The 19,017-nt window shown below is 45.3% G+C and overlaps 1 protein-coding gene across 1 annotated transcript in view; it reads right to left on the reverse strand.

Annotated features, from left to right (window-relative positions):
- COPG1 (COPI coat complex subunit gamma 1) overlaps positions 1-18,788 on the reverse strand; it is a 58,234-nt gene extending 39,446 nt beyond the window's left edge. The window contains exons 1-10 of the mRNA XM_053297968.1: positions 18,561-18,788; positions 12,654-12,706; positions 12,484-12,564; positions 11,972-12,043; positions 8,473-8,552; positions 7,287-7,362; positions 6,857-6,949; positions 5,804-5,890; positions 5,469-5,626; positions 4,133-4,266 (exon numbers count right to left, since the gene is read on the reverse strand). Of these exons, the coding sequence (XP_053153943.1) occupies positions 4,133-4,266; positions 5,469-5,626; positions 5,804-5,890; positions 6,857-6,949; positions 7,287-7,362; positions 8,473-8,552; positions 11,972-12,043; positions 12,484-12,564; positions 12,654-12,706; positions 18,561-18,597 (871 nt within the window). The 5' untranslated portion in view covers positions 18,598-18,788. The remainder of the gene's footprint in view (positions 1-4,132; positions 4,267-5,468; positions 5,627-5,803; positions 5,891-6,856; positions 6,950-7,286; positions 7,363-8,472; positions 8,553-11,971; positions 12,044-12,483; positions 12,565-12,653; positions 12,707-18,560) is intronic.
- Positions 18,789-19,017: the final 229 nt, after the last annotated feature.

A 19,017-nucleotide genomic window follows, 5' to 3' on the forward strand; every position in this document is an offset into this window, starting at 1 on the left:
TCCACCTGCCAGTATTTCAGCTATAAACTGTGTCTGCCCACCACGGAGGCAGTCAAGTGTAGCATCCGCCATAAAGGCCTGTGCCTTGTGCAACTTTAAAAATGTTTTCCTCAACTTAATTGGGTCAGAGGGAGGTTCCTGAATCAAGTCATCTAGCCAAATTAATGATGCTCTAGCTACCATAGAGGCAGCTACGGTTGCTCTCATTGATAATTCCGTGGAAGCATGTGTCCATTTCATGGCCCCCTGCATAAATTTGTCTGTGGGATCTTTTAGGGCAGATTTCCCAACCCTAGTCAGGACCGAACCCGAGATCATAGCCACGGCGGGGGCATCCATGGGGGGCATGTAGAAAACCTCCCCCGCTTCCTGTTGGAATGCATACAGCTTGTTTGCTATAGGATTAGCCCTTTCTGAGGAAGTGGAAACTGTCCATTCACTTTTTGCCACTTCCACAAATTGTTTAGGAATTGGCAGAGGCATATTACTTGGCTTTGAACCCGGGAACACCAGCACACTTTTACTCAGTGGCTGGGATTCTTGAGATGCAAGGGGGTTAAGCCCCAGGGCGCGCACCATCTTTGCCATAAGCGGGGCTAAGTCTATGGACTGAAAAAGTCTCTGTGGTGCTTCTGAGCTCTCAGGTTCTTCCCCATCAAACCATTCTCCCTCTTCTCTTGGTTGATCAGTATCACCTCCCTGCAAAAGGTCTGCAGGGAGATCTGGATGTTCCAGTGAGGTGGGTTCCTCATCAAGTGGAATAATGGGGATCAGATTGCCTGGGTTTTTTTTCTGGTGGTCTTTGAGCAGGTGCAGTGGGGAGCTCTCCCGTCTCTCTTGGCAGTGGGCCTCTGGGGTTGGGGGAGCCTGGGTCAGAGAGTTCAGATGAATGCACACTTTTATCCCTCTGTTTTGACTTAGACCTCCCCTTTTGGCTTTCTTAACATGTTTTTGCTTTTTCTTCACATTTTTAGGGGCTGGTGCGCCTGACTGAAGAAGAAGCAGTAGAGGAGGAGGAGAAAGCCCGCTTGGACCACTTGCTCTTTTTAGACCTTAGCTGCCAACAAGTCCCCAAACCATGCACCCCAGGTAGGTGGCATATCTCCCGGCATCTGTGAAAGAGCTTCACTCACTGGGGTAGGTTGAGTGAGTGTGGAAGCCCCCGAGGGACCCAGGGCGGGGGAAGAAGCAGAACTAGAAGGCCCACCTTGGGCTGGGCTCACTGGATAGGAAGTTGCTGCCGTCACTGTACTCCTGGTCACAACAGTGAATGCCGCCACTGCTCTAGACACCACTGGGCCCGCTCCTGCACCTTTGGGCGCCGCTATTGCCTTTTGATCCCCCATTTTCCTTTGGGGCTTCTGACTGCTGTAGCTAGATTTTTGGGGCATTGGTGGTCGTCTGCATGCCTCATGAGGCTTCTTGGAGCGTGCAGGGGTAGCAGGAATGCAGCCACGGATGGCGGGCTGCCCACGGGGTTGGGGGGAAGCGGCATCGAGGTCGGTGCCTGGATTGTTTCCCTGCGCTCCAAAATGGCGGCAATCACTCCTTCTTACTCTGGAATGCCAGCTGTCAGCTGTTTGGAGGGGGCTGAGTGTTCCAGGAAGCTCCATTGCGCCACTGAGCAGACCGGTGAATGGGACCTCAGGGGCGGGTTCCCATATGCTCTAATGGCCTTTGGAAGGCCCTGTTGCTGGTTGCCTTTTGGTACCCTTACATGGAGTACGAATGGAATCCTTACACACTATAAAGGAGACCATTCAGTCAGGGGATTTTCTAGCCTCGATAGACCTTTCGGAGGCTTACCTGCATATTCCCATCAGAAAGGGTTCCCGCAGACACCTATGCTTCGCCTACGACAGGAACCATTACCAGTATCGCGCGCTCCCCTTCGGCCTCTCATCCGCCCCCCGGGTGTTCACCAAGGTGATGGTAGCCCTGGTGTCCCACCTCCGCCTCCAGGGCATACACATTCACCCGTATTTGGACAACCTTTTGGTCAGAGCTCGCACTTGGGAACAAGCCTTCCAGGATGTCCACATCACCCTACAAGCACTTGCGGATCACGGCTTCGTAGTAAATCATCCCAAGAGCTACCTTGAGCCCACTCAGAAACTGGTTCATCTAGGGGCTCTTTTCAACACAAACCAGGGGACAGTATCTCTGCCACCGGAACGCCAACTGAAAGTTGCCCAACAACTACGCCCGCTCCTCTCCAAGACTTCGGAGGACATTATGATTCTGGCCCAAGCATTGGGGTCCATGATTGCCTGTCTCCTCTGCACTCCATGGGCCAGATGGCAGTCGTGCCCCCTACAATGGTTGCTCCTCCCTTGGCAGGACCAAATCATGGCTTGCTCCAGGAAGTCAATCAGGATCACTCAACGGGTCCGGGAATCCCTACATTGGTGGTTGTCCCCAGCCCTCAATCAGGGCCATCCCTTGGAGGAACCTCCGCGAGTGATAGTAACCACGGACGCTAGTCTATCGGGGTGGGGAGCCCACTAGTCCCGAGCGAGACAGAACTGGAACTGGGGTTAGTACGGAGGAGGCTACGCCCACAAACAAGTCACACAAGGTTCCTGGTGTCTGGAGGAGAAGGGACGACCCATCAACTGGCTAGAACTCAGGGCAGCCCGTCTGGCCCTTATCAGCTTTCAGCAGTTCCTTCGTCATCGACATGTTCTGATCAGAACGGACAACGTAACAGTGAAGGCCCACATCAACCGCCAGGGGGGCACCAAATCGAAGATATTGATGGAGGAGTCAGATCTTCTCTTCAGCTGGGCAGAGGACAATCTCCTATCACTCTCGGCGAAACACCTGAAAGGGGAGGACAACGAACTTGCGGATTGGCTCAGCCGCAAGTCTCTCAATCCGGGAGAATGGTCTCTGCATCCAGAGGTATTTTGTCAAATGACTCAGATCTTGGGCCATCCACAGGTGGATCTGTTCGCCTCTGCACAAAACTATCAGCTTCCCCGTTTTTATTCAAGATACCAATCCACCCAGGCGGAAGTGAGGGACGCACTTCACTCCCCATGGCCAAAAGCACTTCTCTACGCCTTTCCTCCAGTTCCCATCATCATGAAAGTAATCAAGAAGATGATCCTAGAGAGGGCCGAGCTTATTCTCATAGCTCCTCACTGGCCTCACCGTCCTTGGTTTTCCAGTCTCCTCGAGTTGAAAAACTTTTGAGTAACAAATTGAGTCTGAATTTAAAGGAAAAAGTAAGTTTTTGAAAGTTTTGTTATGAAGCCGAATGGAGCTTGAGCTCTCTTCCCCCCCTCGCACACACTAAATATAGGAGTCACGGAAAGGCAGTTCACAGAATTAAAGGCAATAGCCACAGACCAGAAAGCAGAATTCCAGAATGTAGAATACAGGAGCTCTCTCACAAAACGTCTAGTCCCGAGAGAGAAAGAACTGGAACTGGGGTTAGGACGGAGGAGGCTACGCCCACAAACAAGTCACGTGGTCCAGTTCTGTCTCGAGCATGCTCAGTTCACTACCCATCCTGAGGATCTCCTACTCAGGGGAAAAGAGAATGCTGCCTTAGAGCCACTCAGGACCAAAAGAACTCGAGGGGTCATGCTCCTCCCAGCCTTAAAAAGCCTACCCTGGTTTACATAGTCCTGCCTCTAGAGTCATATGGAGGAGCATAACTCACATGTGAGATGCCCTTGGACTGTAGCAGCAGAGAAAGGTTCTTAAAGCTATTTATATAGAAGAAAAAACAACCAAACAACAACAACAACAACAACAACAACAACAACTAGATGGTTCCCTGTTCCAAAGGGCTCACAATCTAAAACACAAGGAGCGGTGTGATCTTTGGGCAGGGGCATTCTTACTGCATGTATTCACTCTTTCAAGAGCCCAAATGCAGCATCTCACGCAAAAGGCGCTTGAATGCCACTCCACTGATGCAAGGCCTCCCTCAAAACTCTGGAAGAAGCCTCAAAACACTTGGCAACCCTGCACTGAATGCAGCAGGGAGTACCTTCTGCTGGCAGTGAGATAGTAAAACCACCATCTCATCAGTAAGCCAAACTGCCACACACAAAGTTAACCAGCAAGGCTTCCTGGCTCCCCTCCCAATAATTCAGCCATCAGAAAGCAAAGAGATTACCAGACACAGCGGGTGCCAGCTCTTTGGCTGTGCAGCTGGGCAGGTTGACAATGGCAGATGCAGCTTCATAGACCACCATCTCATGCTTGTTCCTTAAGCAGCTCTCGATGAAGTCAAACAGGGGGCTGTCCCGGCTAGGACAGTCAAATAGAAGAGAAAGAGGAATATGGTCCACACATGAATGTAAATCACTAGGTTTGAACACTTGATGACTGGCAGTTGGAAGAACCTGGCTCCACTAAAAAGCATCGTGCTTTGAAGTGATGTGAAACAATTAAGAAATACCACCAACAGTACAGGAGACCCTTGTTATCCGCGGTTTTGTGGATTGTGGGTTCATGTATCTGCAGATAGGTCTTAGAGACCCAATTCCTTTATCTGCAGCAGGAAATATGGACAATTCTCGCCTATCTGTGGTTCCCGAGTGGCAGACATGACACCAGAACATTTTGAAGCACAGAACCATTTTGTGGCTCTTTTTTTGTAAAAAAACAACAACCCAAATTTAAACAAAAAATAAGAGGATTTGGGGGGCATTCCTGGAGACATGGAGAACAAGGTACTATGCTTTTCTACCCTTATTTCTGCTCCCTTCCTGCTTCACCCCCACAACCGCTTCATTTTTTAAAAGAGTAAGGAACCTAACCCTGATTCCATAGGGGTAAGGTTTCTTTATTCATGGTTTCCATATTTGCACTAACTGGCAGGAATAGAAGCCCTGTAAATAAAGAGGGCCTCCTGTATTTCAGTGGTCATGGCTCACTCACACTTGCGACTGTACACCACCACAACAGCACCTCTCCCCTCCATCATGCTACTCCCCTCTACACCTTTGCTACTTCCTTTCCAAGTGCCTTTTACCATCTGTTTGCCATTCTAATTGGCTGCTGCTTCTGTGCCAAGTTTTAAGAACTGGCCTTTTACTTCCTAGAAACAGTGAAAGCAGCATGTAGCCAATCAGACTGGCTACATGACAAGATCACTGAGGGCAAGCCAAGCTGTTCAGAGTGAGGGTGTTGTCCATTAGATCTGCTTGTCCCCAGTGATGTTATCATACAACTAAATCTGACCGGTTACACGATGGCTTCATTGTTTCTAGGATGCAGAAGGCCAAAAGTAAAGTAAAATCAGACTGGCACCAAAGTAGCAACCAATTACAGCAGTGATCTGAACAGTAGCAAATTGAGATGAAAACTGAAAGTTAGGTGATGGTGGGGTGGGGGTGGCTTTGGAACATTCTGATTCCCCTAAAATCCCCTTTTTTGCACAAAAAGCAAGTCTGGAGAAAATATGGTGCAACACTGAGGGATATGTAAAGATGTAAAAATGTCCTTACCTTCCAGCTTCTTCTTCTAGCAATTTGCTGGCTACTCTGATCATCATGCAATAGGCAAAAGGTGATTTCAGGCTATGGCGCATGAACTTGTTAAGCATCTTGTTGACAGCCAAGCGGTCATTCTTGCGCACATGATAGAGCAGGCCAAGTGCGTGATACTGAAGAGGTTAGCAGATGGGGGTGGGGTGGGGAGAAAAAGAGCATAACCCACTTGAAGTTTGCCAGGGTCAATATTACTTCTATATTCCCTGTCTTCCCACAACCCACGACAAATGCACTATTAAAACCTAAGGCTACTACAGCTCCCAAATGGGAGGCTGCTTTATGATTCTTACTTGGACCATTATGTTGTCACTTGAAGCTGCCTCCTGAGCCTCATTCACCCAACGCTTTACCACGTCAAAGCTGGTCTTCAGAAGGTGCTGTGGAGGAAGAAAGCCAAGAGGTGTATCAGGAACAGGCCTTTGCAATTCAATTTAGTCATTCCAGTGACAGCAAAAGGAGAGTACAGAAAGATCTTGAACCCACTTTGGGCCCTGTGGGTTGCATTAAATCAAAGCCATTCTGTCTTTCCCCTCTCTCTGTTCATGACTTGCTAGCATGCAGGTAGGCAACAGCTGATACCTATTTATTTATTTATTTATTTATTTGATTTGAATTGATTTGATTTGTATACTGCCCTTCCAAAATGGCTCAGGGCGGTTTCCAATTAAATCAAACCACTAAAACAGTAAAGAGCTAAAACAAATTAAAAAACAACATAACAATTAACAATTTAAAAAGATTTTAAAACAACAATTAAACAATTACAGTGATTAGAAAACCCCGAAGTTGGGTTTTGAATTTAAAATAGACCAAATATTAAATATTTACATTTTTAGAAAATGTTAAAAAAAAAAATAGGACAATACCACTTTTTCCAGAAATGGAGCAGTGGGCCACCAAGACATCAGGATCTCAAAATGCACTGGAAATCATCCTGACTAATGAAGTGCTTGTGAAATGCACAAAGTTGCACCAGCCAAGAAGGTCATATAGTTGCTCTAAAAAACCAGAGATTTGCTCAATTGCACAATCTGCACAGAAGTTCCCTTAAAAAAATTAGACCTGCCCCATTTACGCGCTGCTGCAGAAATGCAAAGATCCTTGCAGTAGCACAGCATGAGTCTGGAATGCAAGCTCAAGACTTAGCGCAAGTAGCTAGTGCAACAGCTTTGCATTAGTGCGATGTCTTTCTGCAAGTGCTTTCTTAGTCAGGATGTCAGCCACTGACTCCACGGTTTTATCTCACATTTAAAAAAAAAGCTGTATACTGTTGTTATTAGAGACAGTGTACGAAGCGTGTAGACCCATGAATCGCTGCAGTGATTTTGTAAGCACCTACATACCAAAGATGACACAAGGGCAGAGCTGGACACGCTGGGCACCTTGTCAACAATTGCTTGCTTCATGTAACGCTCAATAGCTTGCAACATGGTCGTCTGAGGGGAAGACAAAACAAGAGAGATTATCTTGAGAGCAAGCAGAAGGAAAGCTGGCAGGATTTCAGAGAGGGGGCAAAGAGCAGTAGGTAGGAGCAACAGAAGAATAAAAAGGGGGAAACCTAAAAAAAAAAAGAAAGACCAAAAGGGAAGTCCCACATCACAGCCTGATGGCACATGATGCAACTACCTTGCTGAAGCTAAGCAGGTCTGGACCTAGTCAGTGCCTGGTGGGAGACTGCCTGGGAACCCCATGGACGTTGCCTTGGAAGAAGCGGCAGGGGGAAGCAGGAGCCGAGAAAAAGGACCCAGTAATGAGGAAGCAGTTGGCACTTACATCAGTGATCTGGCAGAGTGCTCGCACAGCAGGGCCTCTATAATTGTCATCTTTCCCAGTCATATCTTTTGTTAAGCTGGATGAAGATAGGAAAGAGTACTGTGTATTTATCCCACAAGCTTTCACAAACAGGAGACAGTAGCAGTAACATTCCAAGAACTGATTAAACTGTCTATGCTATCTAACAACTAGGGACATAGGACAAGTAAACAAGTGTTATCCCAGCATGTAAAGGTCTATAAAAACTGCAACACTACAGTCATAGATTCCAAGTGGCAGATCATCTTAATTGCAGCCCCTCACCTGCAATCTAGGGATAACAGCACCTACTTAGCTTACAAGGTTGTTGTAAGTGTTACATCAAGCTAATATATGTGAAGCATTTTGCATACTATTCAAGTGCTACACAAATGCTGAAATTATCATCATCATCATCATCATCTATACACCACTTTTACACAACACATTACACCCAAATCAGCTTATAAATCATAAAACCATCAAAAACAAACAAACCACAATGCACACACAAGAAAAATACAAACTGCAGCTGAAACAATACCATAGCAGCATTTGAAAGCAAGTCTAAAAGCGGATGTTGTTTAAAAGCAGCAGACCATTAAATATTAGTTTACACAATGCCCGCAAAACTCATCTAAACACAGGAAGAGTTCCCCACTAGATTTCCCCAGGGAGGGCATTGCACAGTTTGGGCACCATCACTGAGCAGGCCTGGTCTCTTGTACCAACCTCCCACAACTATTGTTCAAGTTTGCCTAAAAATGTTGACAACGCTCTGTATTCAGTTAAATACTGTCTGTTTCAAATATTCTCTTCATAAGTTAGAACAGGAGTTCTCAACCTTGGGTCCCCAGATGATGTTTACTACAACTCCCATCTTCCCCAGCCACAATGGCCAAAGGCCATTCATTACTTGAGAACCCTCGAGTTAAAACAAACCACAGAGTAAAAAGTCTATGGTGAGGAGAGGAGAGGAGAGATCTAGCCAAAATGTTAGGATTTCAGCATCTGTATTCCAGTCACATCTTTAAAGAACATTTCCTTTCACTAATTGCACCACCCATCTCCATGATTTCCTATGGATACTGCTGCCCACCCTTTAAGAGCTAAGAACATCTACAATTTAAAACAAGCAAACAGGCACAATAGCTCAGGAAGGACTCACCTGCTAGTCACTATGATGACATCCTCTGAAATGTTAGACATCTCTTTGATGGTCAGGTAACACATTCTGCGGAGAATTGGCTGGCATGAAAGACAAGGAACATCCCTGTTAGAGCAGAACATTGCCATCACTGCTGAAAAAAACAAGAGGCACCAAATATTCTGTTCTTGGAATGCCAAGCAATCTTCATTACACTTTTGAAGCCGCAACTGGTTTATTGCATAGAAACTAAACAAATTTCCCTGCAAGTTGTGTGGGAGGCAGAGCTCCCAAATAGGAAGAGGAAGTCATCTTGAGAAACAAGGGTCTTAGGATGATGTGCATAAATAATGCCTACTATCAAGTCAGATCACTGATCCATCTAGCCCAGTATAGACTCTCCAAGGTCTCCCGCAGAAGCCTTTCCCATCCCTACTGAGATTCTATTAACTGGAGATGTTGGGGGCTAAGTCTGACCTTATGTATGCAAATAATGTGCTCTAGCTATGGCCCTCCCTCTCACAACCAGAGAAGTATCAAAACCAAGCAAATTATTATTTTTCTCTCCCAAAGTAAAAGAGAACAAGCAGACTCAACAAAGCTAATAGCACGAGATATTTCTCTGGGTTCTATGCATGAAAGTGATTCAGCAGCATCAGTGAGTTCAATGGTGGATTCCTGGTCTCTCTATTTTGAGCAATTCATTATCTCTTAGCCTCCAATCCCCATTTGCAAAATAAGAAGTGTTTAGCACTATTCATGTTATCTTCAATGCACAGTCTGTGTACAGCGTATGTACAGTGTCTGCACATACAGATCTGTACACACATTATGTCCAGTGCACATATAGTAATAAATTATGTGTCTGTTTCCTACATTTGAAATATCCTGTACACAGGTTCACTTTCAAAATGAACACACATACAGTCATTCACACAGAAACATGTGTACGGACACCTTGATGCATAAAAACATCATGTCTGAATAGGACTTTTGCCTCACTTGCAAATGGCACTGTCCTCTCCTCCCACCCTGCATTTTAAAATTGGTGTCTACCACCTATTGTATCCAGGTTTTCTCAACAGCAAGTGTGAGTCTCGCTTTTGATTTCAGAACATTCCCTACCAAGATGATAGGCAAACAACTTGATGCGAATCCAGTAAACCAGAATTCCCCAGTGTGATCTTCTCAGACACATTTGCATATATTTATATTTATTTAATGAGTCCATCCAGATAAGCTAATGAAATATGCAAGTATAGGTGCAACTTCTATAATCTACTACAATTTGAAACTTTAGAGCTGGCTTCATCAGGCTACCTTCAGTGATGAACCAGAAGAGAGAAGTATTTTTCTTTCTTTTTTAAAGTGTCTATATTTTTGATGCATAATTTGTTATTTACTAAACAAATTCAGTGTTTGATACAATACTTTGACTGGCAACATTCTTCAAATGCAGTGACGAACAGTGCAATCCTATGCAGGTTTACTCAGAAGTAAGCCCCACTACGTTTAGTGGGGCTTGCTCTCAGGTATACGTGCCAAGATTTGCAGCCCAAATAACCTTATTGGTGAGATGATGCCTTTCAGAGAAAGGGAGCGATATTAGAGATTGGGGTCCAACAGTACACCCTCCTAAGCAAGTTGTCCAAGAAGGATCTTAGTTTGGAATGACAAGTGTACCACAAGGACTAATTGCATACAGAAGTGTAGAATATTTTTCTGTGGTAAAGCAGAATAGGAATTTTGAACTGGATCTGGTTAGCCTGTGTAAATGGGTAGCCAGACTCTCTCAGTCCAAACTAAACGCTAGGCTTGTTTGCACGACTTCCAGCAAGGTAGAAGCACCCAGCCAGTGTAGGACAGCCATGCAAGCTCCTGATTTTTGGCCTTGGGCGTGCAAACCTTATGCGCGAGGCAGCAGCTGGGAAGGACGAGGGCATCCTACCCAGATTCTCTCCCTGGTATTTTACTGAGGTAAAATACCTCAGGAGGAGGGAAAACTGTCCTATCCAGTGGCCACTTGGCACACAGTTATTCTCATCGCCTCTTTCCTTAATGTTTGCAAGTGTGCATGGCTCTCCAACCCAAGCTAGGCACTTCTCCTATCCTGCTGGTGGTTGTGTCAACAGGCCTATTATGCTGAATGCATAGTTTGGCCCTGCGTGCTTATTTTGCTAACTAAGGAGCCATGGGGTCTGGATGACATCTGACCTGGGACTGCTGCTTGGGCAGAGGGAGGGTTTTGTCCTGATCCAGAGAGCGCCCCCCTCCACCTGCCCCCAGGCTCTTTGCCCTGGGAGATATCGATCTATATCAGGATTGAGGTCTGGGCAAAGAGTCAAAGCCCCCTTCATCACAGTTCCAACGCTGCCCTCTAGCTGCTATTTAAGTTAGAGGGGCGGGAAGCACACAGGACCAAACTACATGTTTAATATAATGAGTCCTTTCTCACGATCCGTGAGAAAGGGCTTGAAGGGGCAGGGGAGGAAGCCTCAAAATGCTTACTTCACCTGTAGACAATCTCGGTCGCTTTGCCGGGCAGGTGAATCCCCCACCCAGACAATTGCTGGCTGCTGTCAGCAGCAGGGAAGTTTTGGGGCTGGGAGGCCCCTGGAACTCCCATAATGCACTGCACAAGTGAATTATGGGGATTCCCCTAAAGCTGGCTGGGAGCAAGCAGCTAGGGCTGGCAGGTGATTAAAAGAAAAAAGAAAAAGAAAGAGGCTAAGAGTTAACCCAGTGGTTCCCAAACTGGGAGCCTCCAGATGTTGCTGAACTACAGCTCCCATCATCCCCAACCACAATAAATTGTAGCTGGGGCTGATGGGAGTTGTAGTTCAGCAACAGCTGGAGGCCCCCAGTTTGGGAACCACTGGGTTAACCTCATTTTAAAGGCAGGCTCTGGAGGTGGGTTTGCTGCCAGGAGCCGTGCAGCTCCTGGTGGTTCCAATGATCAGCCAAGACCAGACTTGGCTTTCTTAGCCTGGTTTTGGCTGATCATCAGAACAGCCTCAATGTGTAGTTTTGAATCTGGTCCTTAATTTCACTTCGGTGAGACGTCTCACCCAGAATAAAGAACAATAAAAAGATGGTGCTGAGAGGGGAACACAGAATAAGTGGGACATTAGGCTCCATGCTACTTTCTCTCTCTTCACTTAAATCTACGAGGGAGAAACAATTCGTCCTTCAGAGGGAAGTTTCTAGACTAGGACTTAGTAACTGGTGACCCTTTGGCCAAATCTGTCCCTGTCAAAGGAGCTATCTGACCCATCCACAATGACGCACTCAGGAGGCAAAAGAGGGGCGTGCAATGGGAAATGACACCACACCCTTTGAAGAGGGGGGAACATCGTGTTTTGGCTCATCACCCCCTATTCCACAGTCAAAGCGATTGTCTGGCAAACTTAGTTATTGGCCACGACTACTGACTAAGGGCAGGGTTCCCACACACTTCTATCTTCCTAAACAGACATAAATATAGACACAGACATGCTTCATGCATAAGCTCAGGGCTCACATCATTGGACTGGAACAGCTTGGTCATCGCAAAGAAGGATTCTGTAGCTTCCATTACTCCGAGGTATTCCCCCTGGAATGGGGAAAAAACATTTTCTAGTAGATGGAATAAATAACATTTAACATTGCTTCAGAAAGCACAACAGTGTCAGCAATTGCCTTAAGCAACAGAGAGAAAACTCATGTCAATAGTTCACCTCAGCTGAGAGGAAGGGTCAGCAAGAGCCAACTACCTCTCCATAAAGAATCACTTTCAGAACTGCCTCAGACCATGTGGGAGCAGTTTGGTGACAACACACAGCTGCCACCTACTTCATCACCCAGCCTGTCTAGAGGAAAACCAGAAGTCGCTTTTGAGTAATTCACAACCTGCTGCTGATACGACTGAAAAAGTCATTTCCTCCAGCCATACTATGTAAGGTACTCACATTTCAATTAACAAGCAGACTAGGCTGTCTGACTTTAACTCATATAGTAAGTCACGGTAAATTTAAAAATAATTTCCCCCATTACCTGGTTTATGAGATACAAAATCTTGGTGAGGATATGAGCACATTTCCTAGGGTTTATGGGTGTCTCGTTGAATACTCGAGCCTAGGAGCAAAGAGGTGCACAAATGAGACCTCAGAAAGATGACAAAGTGGCTTCCCCTCTACAAAGAGCAGCACACTTTAGGCACTTACTTCTTGCAGCACAGCACTTTTCTCCAGGTGTTGGAATGGATTGGAACCCCCACCTGTGACACAAGATCATTAAACTCAATTAGGACCAAGGATTTTCAACAGATGCACCCCCAGGATATGCAAAAGTCAACAGAGTGGAAAGCCTGTGTGAAAGAATGAGGCCTGAGCCACCACTTTTTGCATACAGTATAATCTTTCTGTATTGCAATGGCTTTGCTTACTCCCTATGTCAAAAAGCTGTTCAGGGGTCACAGGTTCACAGCTCCTGTTCTACAGTTTGGTTTGGCGGTAAAAGAAATATATGGATTTAATTTTGGAGGGAAGAGAGGGTTTGATTTATTGGGTATGTTTTAAAATAATGGAGAGAGCTTGGGTTGTGTTGAGTTGTTTGAAAAAAATTGGAAGGAAAAAGAGAACCCTGCTAAGAGGCACCTTTTAACGTGGTGATTCTCTTTATTTAGCAGGGGGAGAATAACTGGCCCTATCTACCCCCAGCACAGTACCTCCAGTGACTGTTGCTGGTGTCTGTCTTATGTTTCTTTTTAGATTGTGAGCCCTTTGGGGACAAGAAGCCATCTTATTTATTTGTTATTTCTCTGTGTAAACCGCCCTGAGCCATTTTTGGAAGGGCGGTATAGAAATCAAATGAATGACTGAACGGATGAATGAATGAACATAAGGAGGTTGCCTTCAGCAGAGTTTAGTGCAGTGCAAGTTGGAGAGCTGAAGAGTGCAAGTGAAGGAGTTGGTTAGTGAGTGCTAGAAAGGGAGCTGAGAAATAACTGGGAGAACTGGGACTTTCTGGAGGACCGAATCACTCCTAAAGCAGTTGAAGAAGCAGTATGGAATTGAACCTCCAGAACTGGGGAGGAAGAGCAGGACCTGAGACCAATTTATCTTGCACTACTGGGCCCTAACTCAGAGTCCTTACCAAGTGTCCTCTTGAAATCATCCCTAGTCAGCTTCTTTATTTGAATCAGTCTGTTTAATACAAATGTTTCTGAAGGAAAGAGATCAGTAGTTAAGGCTAGAATGATCAGAAGAGAAGAAATACAGTTATATTGGCATCTATTATGGGCCCATCTAAGGTGCGTTTTGAACTGAAACCAGTAGGAAAAAAAGACATTTGTTGATTTGTGACGGTCACTTCTACCTTACATGAGGGTGGTACAACTGTGATCCATGATCAGACATAACCTACAGACTTCTATAAAGGCCCCTCTCATACTCAGTGCAGGGGCGTGTCCAGTAAAGATTGTAATCCCTAAAATATAGGATTATAAATGCTTTAAACACTGCATGATGCAATGAGCAGTTAAGGCCAGTCCATCCACAAGATGACAGGGAGGGGCGTTTGTTCCTTAGTACCATACAAGGGATACCTGCTCCACTGGGCAGTTTCTGCATCTTCATAGACAATGTGCACACTGGCCAGTTGAGAGAGAGAGAGAGAGAGTGGGAGAGAGTGAGAAAAATGTTGTGTATCTAAAGACAGAGAAGGGGAACAAGGAGAAGGCATGATGGCTAGGGGCAGAGGACATCCACATGGTGGTGGATGAAAGGAAGATGAAAACTGCATTTATGAAGGAAAAATGAGGGGCAGAGAGAAGGAAAGAAAAACAAGGGAGAGAAACAATGGAGGCTTGGCAGCAACATAGTCAGCTTCCGCCCCAGCACCAATATATCTAGGGCAAGCACAGACTATTTTGTCAGTTTTATCTCTATGCTGGGTGGCAGAGGGAGTGCAATCTGTCTCCTTTTAATGCAATAATGATCTGTTTATATCAGGCTCAACAACTCCCATAATCCCCAGCCATAGTGGCCAACAGCCAGGGATTATGGGAATTGTAGGCCAACACATGCAAGAGGGCCAAAGTTGAGGAGCTCTGGTTTATATTATCCTTTACCCTTTCAGCAACAACAACTTAGGAGGCTTTACCCTTGGTTTTGGACATAAGTAAGTGAAGTTACTTTATGGAGTCAGATATTGGTTAATCTGGCTCAGTATCTAGAGTCCAAGGATGCTAAATTGCTCTCTCAGGACCTAAGCAGAGATCTTCTCCAGTGACTCCTGCTGCGAGCAGATATCTTTTAATTGGAGGTATGAGGGACCTAGCATCTCCTTGCATGCAAAGCAGATAGTCTACCACTGCTCCCATCACCTTTGTTAATCAAGTGGCCAGAGCTGAAGCTGGGTTGGCTTTTTGATCATCCATGTAAAACATGGTCTAACACAGGCTTATGTATTCATATTTCAGAATATATCCATTAAAGGCCAGTATTCTGAGTAGTGCCTGAGGAAGAAAGTTTCCCATCCCTGCCCAGCTGTCCCCTGCATCCCCTAAGAGTTGGGAGACCTTCAGGAACAGTGTGGGATACGGGGGGGACGACTAAAAACTGAGCAGAGGCACCTTGTGTGAGTGGAGCTTTGCTCTGCCTAGTTTCAGGGGGGCACAGAGGGCTGCAGTGGGGAGGAGAGGGCACAGAAATTCCCTTGCAGGAACTTCCTCCCACATGTCCTACTTAGCATGAAACAATGCATCATGCTTTTTTTAGCCTACCGATTAGATGCGTAGCTTGCACATAAGGAAATCAGGTCCTAGTATGGAATCTTCTATGCTACCTGTATTGAGCTAAGGAAGCCATTGGGTTTGCTGGTCATATTTCTCTCTATCCTACTCTCCATGGTGGATCTGAGTAACAAATAAAATTAATTGTTTAGTCTGATTTGTGGATGCAAGGGATAAGAAGAACATGAATATTACTCCATGGGCTAAACTTCATGTGAGTCAGCACCGACATCATTAAGGCCAGTTCTTAGCATCCTTGGTATTCTCAAGAAGGATTTAAATCCACATTTGTAGCCTCCCCACCCAGTATAGGTAAAAACCCAGTGCATATCAGGACAAATATTGATGTTGACAGATTTCATAAATTAAAAGTATGTTCTTAAAACCAGTCCTGTGCAAGGGAAGGAAACATTTCAAAATCTTTAAACACTGGTATCAAATGTTTAGCTACCTTGACAACTGAAGATTCCCCATCTCTCGGGGAAAAATATTTTGTACAGAAAAACCCATGATAGGAGGAGATACTACAGAATACCTTATAGATTTACAATAAAACCGCCATTATTGGTGCCCTGATTATCCAAATTTATTACTTGTCCCTTTATGTTCTCAGGACAACTCCATACAACCAGCATTCCAATTGTTTCAATGAATTATAGCGGATGGCATGCAGAAAGCCAGTCAATATAGTGGCACCATGTTTTTTTAACCATGATGGAGACAGAAATATGCAGTGGCAGGCATTTTCACTTACACAGACAGAGGCAAGGAGAGATGTCAAGCAAAACAGCAAGTTAAGTATTTCACCAGTAGTCATACCAATGCAGTATTATTTATTCATCTGTAAAGTGACCTAATGTTGCATTTGGGGTGATCCAATTAAAAACAAGCACAAGTCTCCAGCAATGACTTACACAAATGATGAGGGAACGGGGCGCAAGTGAAGAGGAGGAATAATAGAAATAGATAAAACTGTTTTAAAACGCCACATAACATAGATGAAACATCTGTAAGTCAGGATGGGTTTGAGGACATGGCATAGCTTGACACTTAGAGTGCATGTCTTGTGTGGAGAAGGTTCTAGGTCCAGTCCCTGGTATCTGCAGTTAAAAGCATCAGGTAGTATGACCGCTACCTGAGACCTGAAGAGAGTCATTGTCAGAGCAGATAACACACCTACAAAATCCAAAATTGGCTTCTGGATGCACTGGGCATCCTGTGGGCATCCTTATTACATGCTCACAGTCACATACCCCCCCTTCAACTCTCACAGTGTTCATCATGAGGGACATACGATAAACACCTATTTTTAATGTTATGTTGGACAGCCTTGAGACAGACAATATTCACCTTATTAGAAAGGCAATGGCAAGATACATGGAAGCTAAATCTATTTATTTATATATATACCACCTGGCACATTTATCTCTAGGCACTGTACAAGTTACAATATAAAAGCAAAAACAGTTAAAAACAATTCGCAGAGTAAGACAATTTCACAGAAGAAAAACGGTTTACAATTAGTGTGAACTAAAAACCTAAGAAAATAGGTTTGTCTTAATGGTCTTTTAAAAAGCAATCAGAGATGGAGAAGCTCTTATTTTGACAGGAAGTGCATTCCAAAGCCCTGGGACAGCCACAGAGAAGGCCTGGCCCCAAGTTGCCCCACCAGATGAGCTGGTAACAACTGTAATTCGACCTCCCCGGATGATCTTAATAGGTGGCAGAGTTCATGACAAAGAAGGCACTCTTAAGCCAGTTCCCCAGTGCAGTTATTTCAGAATTGGCGTTAGGGTCCTTTTGGGTTCTCCCAGAGACCAACCTGGCTGAGGCATTCTGTACCAGTTGTAGTTTCCAGACTACATACAAATGCAGCCCCATGTGAGTGCATTATAGCAGTCAAACCTGGAGGTTACCAGCATAAAAATGTACTATTGTTTTAAGGTCATTTACACACCTTAAGTGGCACAGCGGGGAAATACTTGACTAACAAGCAGAAGGTTGCCCCGCTGCTACTGTATTGGGCAGCAGCGATATAGGAAGATGCTGAAAGGCATCAACTCATACTGCACAGGAGAAGGCAATGGTAAACCCCTCTTGTATTCTACCAAAGAAAACCACAGGGCTCTGTGGGTGCCAGGTGTTGAAATCAACTTGATGGCACACTTTACCTTTTTACCTCTAGAAATGGCCATAGTTGATGTAGCAGCAAAAGCTGATAAAAAGGTCTCCTGGTCACTGCCTCAACCTGAGAAACCAGGGAGAACTTTGGATCCAGGAGCACTTCCAAGCTACGTACCTGATCTTTCAGGGAGAGTGTAACCCCATCCAGAACAGGCAGATCTAAACCATCTCTCGAGTCTTGACCCCACACAATCATTACCTCCATCTTATTGGGATTCAATTTCAGTTTGTTATTCCATCTCTCATCCAGCCCATTACCTCCTCCAGGTGTTACCATGTGATTTGATAGAACAATGCTATATACATGCCATGTGTATTCTTTGGTAAAGTCAACCAACAGCACTTGTGAATATTATGTTTTTAACATTTTTGTGGTATTTTGGAACCAATGGCTAGAGACAGGCAGGTTGCTAATACATACAATATCTCTAGAACACAAATGTGGTAGAGATCCTGCAGTATTTGTATAGACAGCACTCTGAATTGTATTTGCCTTGACAAGGAGCAGTGTACAGTACTTAAAATCATCATTCTGCAACCAGGATTGCTTTAATTGCTGCACAACTGCAGCTGCACAGCATGCTCTGTTTTACCTCTATAAGGCAAAACACTAATATTCAAATGAATTTAATCTGATTTAATCCCATATTTCCCTTTACTCTAGAATAGCCTTAATGATCTTCCAATGGACTCCTGCTCATTGAGATTAAACAGTTTGTGAACTGCAACCATAAGTGACTGTGGAAATAAAGTAGATCAAAGCTTGACACCTTTGTCACATTTTTCTTTAAAATAAAACACACATAAAGTGTATACTGTATTGCACTTGGTTCAAAGAAAAGATGCTGGCCTTAGGAGACAGGTTTCTCTGGTGCAAACAACAGCCAGCAGAGAAGAAAGAAAGAAAAAGAACTCCACACACAACTTGTATGAACCACGACGGGTCCCTTCTCTCACACAGCCTTCACACCGTAATTCACATAAAGGGGCTTCTACAGAAACTATAACTGCACACCATTAATTGGGAAAGGCAAGCAGTCAGGCAGAGCTGAATACGGGCTCCACAGTACAGGCAAACCCAAACCACTGAACAGCACGTAGCCTGTCATCACCCCATCCCTTGCCCCTCCTCTGCACAGGGTCCGCCACTCACCCGATTCCTCGTCCTTTTTATCAAACTTCTTCAGCATCCTGTCCCTGTGTGTGCAGGGGCGGTGGAGGAGTTGGAAATGGAGATCCTAGATTAGGAAGAGGAGACCTAGCAAGGCAAGGAGGGGGAGATCCTGGGAAAAGAAGGAAAAGAACCCTGGGAGGGGAGCACCACTGACTCGAAACGTCAAGAGGACTCCCTCTGCCTGTGCGTATCTCTGAAGCTCTACTTCCTGCCCAAGCGCCACTTCCTGCCAGCATGTCCCTGAGACAGCTCAGCAGGATAGAGACGCGCAGGCGCACTCGTGGGCTGGAGGGCTTCGGAAGGCAATACGTGGCTGCCAAGACTAGGGAGGAGCTAAGGTGGAGATCTGGGAGCTGTCGATCCGCCTCTAGCCAATGGCTGTGGCAATGCTTTGAGAAGCGGGGTTGGGAGCATAGGATCGCGTGTACGCCGGACC

This window comes from Hemicordylus capensis, chromosome 2 (assembly GCF_027244095.1).
Source record: "Hemicordylus capensis ecotype Gifberg chromosome 2, rHemCap1.1.pri, whole genome shotgun sequence".
In the NCBI taxonomy this organism is placed as follows: Eukaryota; Metazoa; Chordata; class Lepidosauria; order Squamata; family Cordylidae; genus Hemicordylus; species Hemicordylus capensis.